Genomic DNA, 15335 nt, shown 5'->3' on the forward strand with positions numbered 1-15335 from the left:
ATCTTTACCAACTTCAACCTTTGAGAAGTTGGTAAACCGGATTGGAATGCGAAGACTAAACCGGTTGAATTGGGGTCTTCATCAGGGGAGTAAGAATACGCGATGTACTCTTTTTTTCTTAACAAAGGTTTTTATCCTACTGGATTTTTCTTGATAAGGTTTTTAATGAGGCAGTACTTAAATGCGTATTCAATAATTTTTTTTTTTTACATGGACATCTAAGAGGGAGTATTATAGAATGATGGAGTCCATGGCTAAATAATTGAGGGCATGTACCACACCACTAATAAAAGTAGCAAAGTGTGTCATCATTACTTCTTCCATGGATGTATATCCATTTATGAATTCTGGCTATAAAAAGCCTTCTACGTGAAAGGAATTGAGAAGTAAGAAAACACGAATAGAAAAACTTTCTTTTAGTTTCCTTTTCTTCCTCTTATATAATTTCATAACAGTAAAAGTTTTATTCTTTCGCTTTTACAATTTTATCTTTTAACTAAATCTCAGATTCCTGAATTAGTTGACATCTTCGTCGATTCTTTACTTTTGAATTAATTCAATTTTCATTGCATTTTTTCTTAACATCAATAGGTATCAGAGTTATTAATGACTCACGATAAAAATAAAGATAAATCATCTAAAAAAAAAAGTAGACAATAAACTCAAATTCAAGAACAATTGCAGAAGCTTATGAATGGTATGACTAGTATTAATAATCAAAATATGCAATCATATAGGGAGTTGTTGGATATCAAACAAACACAGGAGAATGGGAAACAGAAGAAAAAAGAAACAGAGCCATGTCAGGTTAAATCTTCTGTAGGAGGGTGATTGTTTGAGAGATCAACAGTTGTAATTTCAAGTTACTACTTGTAATTTCTTTCCTTACTCAATGTTCAAAGCATGATTTTTCGGTCAAAGATCTAAGAACATGGTTATCTATCTATAGATGAAATCTCATTTGATCAGAGGGTGGAAGTGATCACTATTCATTTGGATGGTAAAGGCTATTGCTAGACATAGATCTTACCCCAAAGCTAAGAATTCTGCTTTTTATCCTTTTTGGTTGGCTAATGTGTTAAAAGTTAATGAAAGATTTAGGGATGGATTTGAGGATCCCATGGAATCTATCAAGAACTTGCAACAAATTGGTAGTGTGAGAACTTTCATGTTTAATTTGACATGTTATTAAATGGGGTTAATTTATCTAACAAAAATGCCTATATAAATGGGGTTAATTTGTCAATTATAAATGCCATTAGTTGTTTTTTTAAGGGGGTTAAATCTAACTTTAATACGTCCCTAATACAAGCTTACAAGGTTGCTAAGTTCCAGGAAGAAGTATTTGAAGCTCAAAGCATTGTCTTAGGAAATTAAATCTAATTGTAAGAATTGGAATAGTATTTTACCAAATTCTCCAAGATTAAAATACTTTCAAAGACCATCTATGGTTATTACTTCTGTCAATAAACATTATAAACCTAGTAATAAGAGGTTCAACAACTGTCATAATAGGAACTGTGGTATAAAGTTATCAACTATTACTGAAAAGGATGAAAAAGGGAGCAAAAGGTTATGCTTCTTGTATGAGGAGAAGTATGTATATACTTGGGCATGTGTACAAGGCAAAGAGGCAATTATTTTTCGTAGAGATGGCTGAAGATGAGAAAGTACGTGTTGAGGAAGAGTTGACAGGAACAAGAGGTAGCACAAGACACTGATGAGTGAGTGTATGACTATAATATTCTTCCAGGCATTTAATTAGTGATGCAGGATACAGAGACGGAGTTAGAATTTGAAGTTTGGGATTCTAAATTTTAAGACAGGACGACGACCTCAAGTTTATATATAATAATTAGACAAAGGATTTATCATGATGTCGACCGACCAATTTATGATGTCTCCATCGCTGACGTTCGTCAAGCAGGCCAAGTGGATTGGTCAGGATCTTCTTTGATTAACGAGACCTTGATCTCGAGGTTTCGTTTTGCCGCTTATGTAGTAAAAAAAATCCTGAGTTTGAAGTTGAATAGCCATAGTGAGTTCATCACCAGTGGCATAAGAAAAGGAGGTTGACAAATTAGCGAATGAATAATGATACTTTGATATATATTTAAAAAAGAAACAAACCATTTTAACACTATATAAGTAAAACATCACCATTCCAATTGTACTCGACGACGTATCATGTTTTGAAAACAGATAATGATCGAATCATTTGGTGCACTTTCAAATACTTCATCTTCTGTATAACAAACTAAATCATTATAAGAAATTCATGACACTTTGTGCCTTGCAAATTATTTTGATAAACTATATAGATTACTATAAAGAATAATGCAGAACAACCTTCGAATCAAAGATTAAACATCAGTTGTTAACTATTTTATTATATATTATAATAGGCAAATTAATTTTAAAAACAAGAGAGGAGAAAACAATGTGAAACCTTTTTTTTTCTAATTGTTAATTTTATGTTTTTATTTCTTCTAAATAAATTTTCTTTTGGAAAATCTACAAACATAGCAGAAAGAAAAAAATTGTATTGCTTAGGATTTGTGTCTGCTTTATCTTTTTTCTTTTAAATTATTAGTCTTATGTTTTTTAAAAAAAGGAAATTAAAATTTTGCACATCTATAATCTATATGTATAATTTATATTTATAATATATTAAAAGTGTGAAGAGCCTTAGAAAAGTGATTTAAACTTTTACCCTTCATTAAAAAATTCTTCTTTAGACAAAACTGTCTTTCACTATTTTTTAAATTTATTATTTAATTATTTTTTATTATATTAACTTGACTTCCTAAAATATATGAACTCCTATAAAATATATGACAGGAGAATTAATTAATATTTTTCTTTCTACTAAACTTTCTAAAATATATGGTAGGAGAATTAATTAATATTTTTCTTTCTACTGTTTAATTAGAAAAGTACTCCTAAAATAGGACATTATTAAGGAAATACTTCTATAATTATTGAGGTGTACGTTAAACTAGAAAACAAACTAATTTGCCTATTGGGAGAATATGATTGATGTTCATCTAACTTGATTCGATTGCATGTCTAGATGGTGGATGTTTGATTTTCTAACCCTCAACGTCTTCACTGTTTTTGTCAGCATAATAGAATTCAACACATGTGAGTATATATATCTTCTTTGTTTTTATTCAAAATCATTCTTCAGGGTCAAAATTTTTGCTCAGACAAGAATTAGTTGGATCAAAATCGAAGCTTTGTGATCACTATTATATATATTTTTATATAGTTTACAGGTCGTAGATGAATGTTGGTTGGCTTTGAAGAATTTCTTGTGTAAAGGTTAAATTTAATTATATTGTTTTGATATCTTTATTAGATTTAATTGTATTGTTTTGATATTTTTATTATCTTATTGTTTTATTTTAATTTATAGATGTTAGATGAATGTAGGTCGGCTTTAATTTGAATTTTTTTTTTAGGTAAAGGTTAGGTTTAATTGTATTACCGTAAAATCTCTATTAGTTTATTATTTTGTGGTAGTTTACAATTCGTAGATGAATCTAGATTGGCTTTGAGAATTTTTTGTGTGTAAAATTTAGGTTTAATTGTATTGTTTTGATATTACTTTTATCGTATTATTTTGTTGTAGTTTACAGATGATAGATAGATATTGGTCGGCTTTGAGGAACTTTTTTATGTAATGGTTAGATTTAGTTGTATTTTTTTGATATCTCTATTATCGTATGATTTTGTTATTATTTAAAGGTGATAGATGAGTGATATACAACTTTGAAAAATTTTGTGTCTAAATATTAGATTTTATTGTATTATTTTAATGTCTCTATCATTGTATTGTTTTGCTGCAATTTATAGATGGTAAATGAATGTATGGACTTTTAAAAATATTTTTGGTAAAGATTAGCTTTAATAAATAAATTCTTAAAGGTGATAGATGAGTGATATACAACTTTGAAAAATTTTGTGTCTAAATATTAGATTTTATTGTATTATTTTAATGTCTCTATCATTGTATTGTTTTGCTGCAATTTATAGATGGTAAATGAATGTATGGACTTTTAAAAATATTTTTGGTAAAGATTAGCTTTAATAAATAAATTCTTCATCTTTGCATACTCAAAAGATATCAATTTAATTATTATATCATCTTTATTATTTAAACAAATATCCTATTTAATGTAATATTTGAACTCATTGATGTGAGGTACACGCACAAGACGTGTACACCTAAACTAGTATATAAAATAGGAGAGAGAGGGAAACATGTATAATTTGAGAGAAAAAGGAAAACGAAAAGCCTGCTGATCAAAGGCGAATTCAGGATTTGAAGAGCGCGGGTGCACCATTATCTTAACATAAGCGCTCGAGAATCTTTCAATGACGACTGAGGAATATTGTCGTGTCTAATTGACTGATCAGTAAAGGTTTAAACAATGACGAAAATACAAATATATAGGCCAAATATGGGTTTTAAGATAATATATAAACCTTAACTATTTATAAATAGATAAGTGCAGTAGCCCACCGGTTGAGGGTAGATTGTGTAAGCAAAGAGGTCGCAGGTTCGACTCCTCACTATTACTTTTGTTGTTAAAAATATTAATAACACAGAAAATAGAAAAAGGAAACTTGACCCTAGGATTCGATCACTATTACTTTTGTTGGTAAAAAAATTAATAACACAGAAAATAGAAAAAGGAAACTTGACCCTAGGATTCGATCCGGGTCACATCTGCGGAAACAACATTTAGAATCAATGCGCCCAAGGTGCTATTGTGTTCTCTAGGGTGCCCAGGCAAAATTCAGAAATAGCATACTTATCCCCTTAATTATGAGTTTCATAGCAACAATTTCATAATTACATAATATAGCAAATTGTATTTTGTATTTTTGCAAACTATTGCTACAAAAATACAAATACATATGATTTTTGTTGCCCTTATGATCGATATGTATTTTGTATTTTTGCAAACTGTTGCTACAAAAATACAAATACATATGCTACAAAATATAATTAATAAAAGCGTTGCTATTTTTTGTAATTTAATACTTAAGTATGCTACTTTACGTATTTTTTCTTAACTTATATAACAATTTCTTAAGGTATATACATATACACAACTTTTTTCGAACTTATCGAGTGAACGTGCACCCCCACCCTAACATGTGGGTCCGCCCCTGCTGCTGATATAGGATTATTTAGGGAAAAAAAGGTAACCCTTTGCGGTTAGCTGGGCTCGAACCCACAATGTAAGGACGGAAAAGTTTTTCAACACATTTCCTTACCACTGTGCCATTAGACTACATTAGTTAGGGTGTTCACAGTTTAATATTTATTCATATTTACTTGATTTTCTAATATACCTACAGATTCTACGTAATAGCTACTGGGTTCAGCCGAACCCCATCTGTACCGTAGCTCCGCCCCTGGCAGCGTCCATTTCATGAGTTGATTGACACAAGCAGTACTCATAATTTCATTAATGAGTCAATAACAAGAAGTTAGGATGTAAAAGCCTTGTCCATAATGGAGCAATCTACTTGATAGTAAGAGGATACAAATTGCTTCCCTCTGTAAGAACTTACCATATGGTTGTTATAAGGGACTATATTTTCTTTTGATTTCTTGCTATTACCTCTAAGAAGCACTGACATAGTCCTAGGTGTGCGGTGGTTAAATACATTTGGCAGAATTCCTTTTGACTTTAAAAATAGGACTATTGAGTTTGTGCATTAGGAAAAAAAAGTATGTTTTTAGAAAATCAAGTGATCAGATCAAAATAGCTAAAGCTTAGCATTTAACAAGAAGATTGATGAGCTAGTTCAGCTCCATATAATTACTTTGATCATCAATAAAACCATATCCTAACAATGTAACAGTATTCAGATTTCAGACTACCCAAGGTACTGCGATTCCTACTGTCTTAATAACTTCAATGCAGCAGTACGAATGTATATTTGAGGTTGCTACTACACTAACTCCACATAGGAATTTTTTATTTATAAAATATCATTTATAGACTCAGCTACACTTATGACTAAAAGGCCTTACCATTACCGTAGAGTTAAGAAGGACATCATTTGTGTGTAATAGATGTATGTTAATATAATCAATGTATAATATATACATACACATACATATTATATATTAATTAGCATATTTTTTTCTATAATAAAAAAAGAAAAAAGAGGCACATATACATGTATCTTTGCTATAAGATACATGTATCTTCTTTTTATTCGCATATCAATACAACCTCCATATGAATTAATACGTATTGATATAATACAATATATTTGAGTATTCCAAGTATTGATACATATATACTATGTATATCAGATAGATATTGATACAGTACAATACGTATATAAAAGTTCTGATACATATTGATACAATACAATACAATCTCTCTCTCTCTATATATATATATAAGCAATACAACTGTGATAGATACATTTTTAAACAAAATGATACAATTTCGATATACATTTTATACAGATACATATTCAATACAACAATTAAACAGTTTCTAATTTCTATACACATCCAACACAAATACATATTTTTTACAATACACTACTAAAAAGTCTTATTTTAGCCATGTGATTTAATGAGGGCAACCATCACTACAAGGTGTCTTGCTAATTATTAGAGATGGAGACCCTCGCAAAGAAGTGAAGGACTCCGACACTCAGCCACTGCTATTTTGATCTCACAATTTTTCAAAAAAATAAAATGTAGTGAGGGACGTCCCTTGCTATATTAAAAATATATATAATATTAATTTATTATTTAGTGAGGAACGTCCCTTGCTATATTAAAAATGTATATAATATTAATTTATTATTTAGTGATGGGCGTCCCTTGCTATGTAAAAAATAATAAAAATTATAAATTTAAATATATTGAAGGATATCCTCGCTAAGTTAAATAAAAAATAATTTAATTTTTTAATATTTTGAGGGTTATCCCTCCCTAAGCCCCTGCTAATATGGTATTAGTTTTAGCATTTTACTGCACCAAAATTAAAAATTTCAATAGAAAATCAATGTATAACCAATGACAACCAACAAAACAATAAGAAAATGCTTTCGAAACAATTCAAACATTAAATTAAGTAGCCAAACTTCATACATATTCTTTTTTTTTTATTTCCCAAGGTATTCCCACAGCCGACAACCGTGAGACTAATCCTCCGTTCCTCTGTCAGCGTACTAAGCTGTAGGAAATTAGTCACAGAGTTTGCTCCATTCGCCAGAGGCGGGGATCGAACCCCCGACCTCTTGCTTAAGGGACATGGCGCTGATCCACCATGCCAACTCTAGTGGTTCAAACTTCATACTTATTCACCCAACTTAAACCATATGCAAACAAGTAGCAAAACAAATTCTTTCAAACACTCCAGACTAACAAAATCCAAAACTAAAATAACACCACCACCTACCTAATACTCCATTCCATCCTCTCCATCATCCTCATCCTCTCCACCATCACCATCAGAGCTAGGGGGCGGAGAACGCAGAAGCTTGATTAACATATTTACTTGAGCCTTGAGTTCTTGGACGTCTGGCTCAAGTGTCGTCCTACGCCGCTCCTCCTCCATCATTCTTTTTCGTTCCTCCTTGTACTTCCTAGCATAGCAAGCTTCCGAACTTCCTGTCGCATCTCCTCAAGCTGCTGATCTAGCATGGTGGCGGACTCCCCTATACCTTGCAATCCACACTGGAGGCGATGAAAGTTCGTCTCGAAGCAAAGGTCGTACGTCCCTCCCTTATACACGCCGCCAACTACATTCAGCCAGCAGGAGAGAGTTTCTTCCTCTGATAGCACGATTGGATTGCCTTGATCATCTATCGGTTGGTTTTTCTGAGCTCTTCAATTGCTTGAACATATCAATTCTACATTAAAATTAAAATTATTAGTATATAATAAATGATATGAAATAAATTATAAGATTTAAACTACTTTGAGTTTGAAAGTACAGCAAAAATGGAGTTATCCAAATTTCATGTATTTTTGGCTATGGTGTCTTTCTTGTTTCTTGCTCCAGTAGTTCATGGTTGGGGACTTGATGTCCATTAATCTGTTTGCAAGATTTCTCAGTCAAGATTGAACCTAAAAGTAAAAGGAAAAAGATCATCTGCCTCACAAGTTGCAATTGCAATGAGTGCAACTATAAATAGCAAAACTCTTAGTTGGCTATGTAGCCACATCTAGTAAAAATTCCAAGAAAGAAATGATAACATGGAGTGAACCTCCTAACCGCCTTAAATTGATCTCTTTTCCAAAACATCTTATTGTGGAATACGCGTCAAGATGGAGTCTATTTGGCTGCTACACTTAACCACGTATTCTAATGATAACATATTGTAATCTCAGAAAACATCAACAACATTGTCTCTTGTAATAAATTAGGAACTGGAGGAAAGTACTATTAAGTAATTGTAGAGAGAATTAAATTTACTGTATGTCTAGAAGTAGAGACCTATTTGTATCATCATCGAATGTATCGGGGGTGATCTTATTAGTAATTGTATTATCATCCAAGGTATATAAGGTAAGCTGTAGCTACATTCAACTTTTGGGTGAACAGACAAGACTACATGCAGCTGACTTGATCTGAAGTTCACTCAAGCTACCAAGACACAGGTTTATTGTATGGTTATCTAATCAAGAGATTATTAACCAAGGAGAGGATGGTCAGGTTGCACATCCCTGTAGATGATAACAAATGTTGATTATGTAGAGATAATGTGCCGGAAATATAAGTACATCTATTCTCAGTGTGTAGCTGGACAGAAAGAGTAAAGGCAAAACTTGAGACTTGGTCGGACATACTTGGAAAGCAAGAAATAAGATGTACTTGTGTTTCCAGCACATTATCTAGAAAGAGTGGAGCATGGAAAGCATTAGGAAAGTTAGTTTATGTAAATACCTCGTTCAAAATTTTTTAATAATTGTGTTTCTTGGTTTGAGGCTTTAGAGGCGAGGGTACCCTTCCTGGAAGGTGGACTATCTTCCTAAAGTGCTCTATAGGTGTAAATTATGGTTGTTAATGGTAATTATTACCCCCCAAAAAAACAAATATTGCTCATTCATCATCAAATGCATTTTGTAGAAAGGAAAGACACGCAAATACGCCACCAAACTTTGAGAAAGGCTCATCTATGCCGTTGGTTAATAGTTGGGCACATGTACGCTATTGCCATTATAAAAAAGGGTTCACTTTGTGTTTTATGTTTGTTGTATATCAGTGTGCAATAATTCCACCTAACAGCTTCTAGTTTCATGTATATTCCTCAAAAATTTGTTGTGATAGACAACCCCTGTAGATGTATTACTAAATCAGCAACTTTGGCAGTGAGTTCAGAATCCAAAAGAATATTGCCGGCTTTGTCACCTCTCAATTATATTATAAGGACAATAGCATCCCACGGTCAGAACCAGAAAATAGAAAAACAAAATCCTAACATCAACTCAGCCAGAACAGAAAAGGAAGAAAAACAAACAACAACTTGTTTAAACAAGTAACGCTCAGCAATAATCCTAAAAATGCTTTAAGAACAGAATCAACTACGTCACTGTACCAAATTAACGTGGAATCGGCTAAACTATTTTAGCAAATTCACCCCAATACTCCATCAAATCAATCTCAAACTTTACAAGATATAACTCTTACTGAAAGCACCATTCAAAACACAAAATCACAATAAACTGTTAAACTTAAAGAGCTACAAATTGGGTAAAATGTTAAGATGTAATTCAATTAGCAAAACTGAAGCAGCACATGGTAATATGAAAAATGTTGAAGATATTGTTCCAAAGTATACATATCATAAACTCATTGAAGACTCCTTGTTGTGTACAAGAGGAAACTTAACTATTTTTAAGTCACTAATTTACATTCTCAAGTCATTAGTTCACTATTTCAAGTGATCACACTTAACCATTTTCAAAACACAAGTTCACATTTTCAAGTAACAAATTCACATTTCAAAACACTATACTTATGATACAAGTATGATCATGGTCATGACACTTTTGGGTATTTCTGAAGGCTAGTCACTAAAGGGCCCTTTTGTCATTTTGTCTATTATTGTAATGTAGTATAAATAGAATATTGTACGGTTTATTTCTTTAGTTGATAATTATTATTGAAGAATACTTCTCTTAGAGTGAGAGAGAGTCCAATTGAAACTAGGGCATAACATAAGGGTGGATTCTCTTGTGTGTTGCATTTTGCTTGATACGTTGGTGCTTGGGTGGTGGACGCTTCTCTTGTGTCAATTTTAAGAGTTAGGTGTTTGCTGTGTGAAGTTTTAAAGGTCCAAGAGTGGAATATTTTGTTAAGACTACATCAACACTTATCTAACTACCTATCTTGTATCTTGTTTTAGTTTCGGCTTCTTGTGTTGTTAATGTAACCCGTTTGTTCTTGTTGCTATTGTAATATTGTGGAGCTTCATCTTGTGTTGCTAAACTTGTTGTTGGCTGGCTGTTTTGGTTTATTAACACCTTGTATCATCTTCTTTCTTGTTCTAGATAGTGAATTTCCGTATCATTTGGTATCATAGCAAGGTTTGATTTTGTTCCAACAAAATCAATCTTGGGATTGTTATCTTGAAAAAAAAAGTTAATGTTCACGTTTTTAGGGTCTTTCAAAAAACTTGATTTTGTGTGTTTATAGTGTTAGATCTTGTTCCCTAACACTATTAGAGTATAGAAATTGAAAATCCCAACAAAAAAAGAAGTATCAAAATTGAAAATCCCCCAAAAATATACTAAATCCGTTTTTGTTCCTAGATCAAATTTTGAGTTTTTGATTTTGCATTTTTCTTGTGCTTTTAGTGTTAGATTTATGTTCTCTAACACTCTAGGAGTATAGGGTTCGAATTTGAGCTAAATTGGAGGTTATTTGAGCCATCCACCAATGTTGAGCTTGAGTTTGAAGACACTTGAAGGTGGGATCTCATTGTGGGAGTTTTTTTTGAAATAACGTGTGTTTTGTGTTGTAGGTTTTGCATTGTATTGTTGTGTGTGACGTTGCGGACTGATTTAGTATCTTGATTGGACCGTAACTTGAACGGTTATTTTCGATACCACCACAATGGAATCTGAGGCTTTAAATGCTCAAACAATGGATAATAATGCCATCAATCTCATTTTGGCTCGCCTTGAAACTATGTCCCGAGATATGGCTAGGTTGAATGTGGGTCTTGCGAAATTAGATACAGATGTGGCATCAATGAGTGGGATATTAGAACATGTGGAAAGCCAAAGGAGTCGACCTTCTACCCCTCAAAACATTTCCCCAACTACTACTCCCGAGACCTTGCACCAAATGCAATATACACCAATTGCCATAAATCAAACCAATCTTTGCTCTCGAAGCCAAGACAAGATAGACCAAGCCATCCTCCACTCCACCAAGTCCAACAAGAAGGGCTTGGAATCCAAATACCATCACCAAACCCGAACCCTCCCATCCAAACTCCACTTGACCAAAGACCTCACTATCCAAATCCAATCCCGCCACTACAAGCTCCGCTTAATCCAAATAGACCCATCTATGTTGAGGGTTATGGTAGGGGAGGACAACATGATGGTTATGGGCCGTATGATGATGTTTACTTGAGGGAAGAAAGAATGAAGTGTAGACATGGAGATTTAGGTCGAGAGGTGAGAGATGGCCACCCAAACCGAGATATAGGTCTCAATTCCATCAAAGTGAGCCTTCACATTTTCAAAGGTGAGAGTGATCCCGAAGCCTACCTTGCATGGGAGTCATCTTGTGACAAGATCTTCCAACTTAATGATCTCACCAAAGAAAAAAAAGTCATTATGCTATAGCTCACTTCGAAGGGTATGCTAATACATGGTGGGAGTATGTTAAATGGTTTGGGAATGAGATGATTGGGGGACAACCTCCTCCGTGGTTTCGATTGAAGAACCTTATGTGACAAAGGTACTTTCCCGAGACTGATAGGCATAAGCTCCTTGCTAAATTGTACAATTTGAGGCAAAGAAACAAGAGTGTCATGGCTTACTACGATGAATTTCAACAATTGATGTTGAAACTTGACCACCGAGGCGAGCAAGTAAGTCATGACATTGTGCGCTTCAAGGTTGGGTTAAACAAGGACATCTTCACTCGCATGACGCTTCACAAATTCGACACCATAGATGGCATCTTCCATACGGCTTTAGAGGTTGAGAGGGAGCTCAAAGATAACTCATTCATGGCTACCCAACCCGAGGCCACCAAGGTTGTCCAAAAACATCCTCCGAGGTATGAAGGTAAATTGAATTATACTTCCAATCCCAAGGGATTTCAATGCTTCAAATGCCGAGGGTGGGGCAGAAGGCTAGTAAGTGCCCAAACTAGAGGGACGTGATTCTAAGGGAGAGAAAATTATACTATCTTGGGGAAGAAGTAGCAATTGAATCAGCTAAGGTTGATGGCAAGCCTCAAGATAAAGAGAAAAAAGAGGTTAAAATGCAAGGCGAGGAAGATGTAGAAGATGTGTGGCCGTGTGAAGGAGATTGTGAAGTTCCTTTGTAAAAGAGGTGAGGTATGAATTTGTGGGAAAATTCCTCTCAAGATGGAGAGGATGATACAAGTATGATCATGATCATGATACTTTTGAGTATTTTTGAAGACTAGTCACTAAAGGGCCCTTTTGTTATTTTGTCTATTATTATAATGTAGTATAAATAGAACATTGTAGGGTTTATTTCTTTAGTTGATCATTATTATTGAAGAATACTTCTCTTAGAGTGAGAGAGAGTCCAATTGAAACTAGGGCATAACATAAGGGTGGATTCTCTTGTATGTTGCATTTTGCTTGATACGTTGGTGCTTGGGTGGTGGACGCCTCTCTTGTGTCAATTGTAAGAGTTAGATGTTTGTTATGTGAAGTTTTAAAGGTCCAAGAGTGGAATATGCTCTTGGGTTGTTAAGACTACATCAACACTTGTCTAACTACCTATCTGGTATCTTGTTTTAGTTTTGGCTTCTTGTGTTGTTAATGTAACCCGTTTGTTCTTGTTGCTATTGTAATATTGTGGAGCTTCATCTTGTGTTGCTAAACTTGTTGTTGGCTGGCTGTTTTGGTGTATTAACACCTTCTATCCTCTTCTTTCTTGTTCTAGATAGTGAATCCGAGAGAGGTCCCCATTTGGTCCACGATTTGTTGTGATTTGTGGACTATTTTGGGGTGTGATTTCGTGTTCCCTTGTTTGTTCCATATCAACTTAACCACTTACGAGTAACTAATTCACATTTCAACTCACTATACTTAACTATTTCAAATCACTAATACCCATTTCAAGTGATTACACTTAACCATTTTCGAGTCACAAATTCACATTTCAAGTGACTACATTTAACCATTTTTAAAACACAAGTTCACATTTCCAAGTTACTACACTTTACCATTTTCTAGTAACTAATTCACATTTCAAGTCACTATATTTAACCACTTTCAAGTAAGTAATTCACATTTCTAGTCACTACACTTAATCATTTTCAACTCACTAGTACACATTTCAAGTAACTAATTCACATTTCAAGTCACTACGCTTAATCATTTTCAACTCACTAGTACACATTTTAAGTAACTTATTCACATTTTTAAGTCACTACACTTAACCATTTTCAACTCACTAATACACATCTAAAGTAACTACACTTAATCATTTTTAGTCACTAATTCACATTTCAAGTAACTATGCTTAACTATTTTCAAGTCACTAATTCACATTTCAAGTCACTATCCTTAGTCATTCTCAAGTAACTAATTCACATTTCAAGTAACTAGACTTAATCATTTTCTAGTCACTATTTCACATTTCAAGTAACTACACTTGACCATTTTCAAGTCACTAATTCACCTTTCAAGTCACTATCCTTTGTCATTCTCAAGTAACTAATTCACATTTCAAGTCACTATACTTAACCACTTTCAAGTAAGTAATTCATATTTCAAGTCATTACACTTAATAATTTTCAGCTCACTAGTACACATTTAAAGTAACTAATTCACATTTCAAGTCACTATACTTAATCATCTTCAACTCACTAGTATACATTTCAAGTAACTGATTCACATTTCAAAGTCGCTACACTTAATCATTTTCAACTCACTAGTACACATCTCAAGTAACTAATTCACATTCTTAAGTCACTGCACTTAACCATTTTTAACTCACTAATACACATCTAAAGTACCTACACTTAATCATTTTTAGTCACTAATTCACATTTCAAGTAACTATGCTTAATATTTTCAAGTCACTAATTCACATTTCAAGTCACTATCCTTAGTCATTCTCAAGTAACTAATTCACATTTCAAGTAACTAGACTTAATTATTTTCTAGTCACTATTTCACATTTCAAGTAACTACGCTCATCCATTTTCCAGTCACTAATTCACATTTCAAGTCACTATCCTTTGCCATTCTCAAGTAACTAATTCACATTTCAAGTTACTAAACTACTTTCAAGTACGTAATTCACATTTCAAGTCACTATACTTAATCATTTTCAACTCACTAGTACATATTTCAAGTAACTAATTCACATATTAAGTTGCTACACTTAATATTTTCAACTCGTACACATTTGAAGTAACTAATTCACATTTCAAGTCACTACACTTAATCATTTTCAAACTCACTAGTATACATTTCAAGTAATTAATTCATATTTTTAAGTCACTACACTTAACCATTTTTAACTCACTAATACACATCTCAAGTTACTAGACTTGATCATTTTCTAGTCACTAATTCACATTTTAAGTAACTATACTCAACCATTTTCAAGTCACTAATTCACATTTCAAGTAACTACACTTAATCATTTTCTAGTCACTAATTCACATTTTAAGTAACTACGCTTAACCATTTTCAAGTCACTAATTCGCATTTCAAGTCACTATCCTTAGCCGCTCCTTCCTAGCCTAATTCACGTTCTCCATACCTTTCATACCTCCCTATCAGGGAAATAGACTGAGGCTAATAAAATTGCCTACTAAACCAGCACCAAAAGTGTCAATATCCGGCACATTTTTATGGAGAAAGACTATGAAAATGTTCCACATTATCACTGCATAATTCATACAGGACAGGTTTTATTGTGTGACTGCCTGTACCACAACTTGATGTCTACGTTGGACAGCTTGGTTCAAAGAGAAATGAACTTGGCCTTAAAATTGGAAGGTGCTTGAGAATTAAAGATCATGTGGGACACCTATGCCAAGTAGTGGAAAGGTTAACTAGCTTCAACCTTGAAACAAAAACTGGAAAATTGTTTGATAATGTTATTT

The 15335-nt window shown here is 33.2% G+C and overlaps 1 protein-coding gene across 2 annotated transcripts in view; it reads right to left on the minus strand.

Annotated features, from left to right (window-relative positions):
- Positions 1–7057: 7057 nt before the first annotated feature.
- The window catches only part of LOC124887007, a 15701-nt gene continuing 7423 nt past the window's right edge, over positions 7058–15335 (minus strand). Inside the window, exons 1-2 of one of the 2 annotated variants that reach the window (XR_007044429.1) lie at positions 7987–10179; positions 7058–7902 (exon numbers count right to left, since the gene is read on the minus strand). Coding sequence is in view for 1 of the 2 variants with exons in the window: in XM_047396098.1 (XP_047252054.1) it covers positions 7880–7902 (23 nt within the window). In the remaining variant the exon portion in view is untranslated. Of the gene's footprint in view, positions 7903–7986; positions 10180–15335 lie in introns of those variants that run through there. The other variant, XM_047396098.1, reaches the window with a different exon arrangement.

The sequence above is a fragment of the Capsicum annuum genome, chromosome 9 (assembly GCF_002878395.1).
Source record: "Capsicum annuum cultivar UCD-10X-F1 chromosome 9, UCD10Xv1.1, whole genome shotgun sequence".
In the NCBI taxonomy this organism is placed as follows: Eukaryota; Viridiplantae; Streptophyta; class Magnoliopsida; order Solanales; family Solanaceae; genus Capsicum; species Capsicum annuum.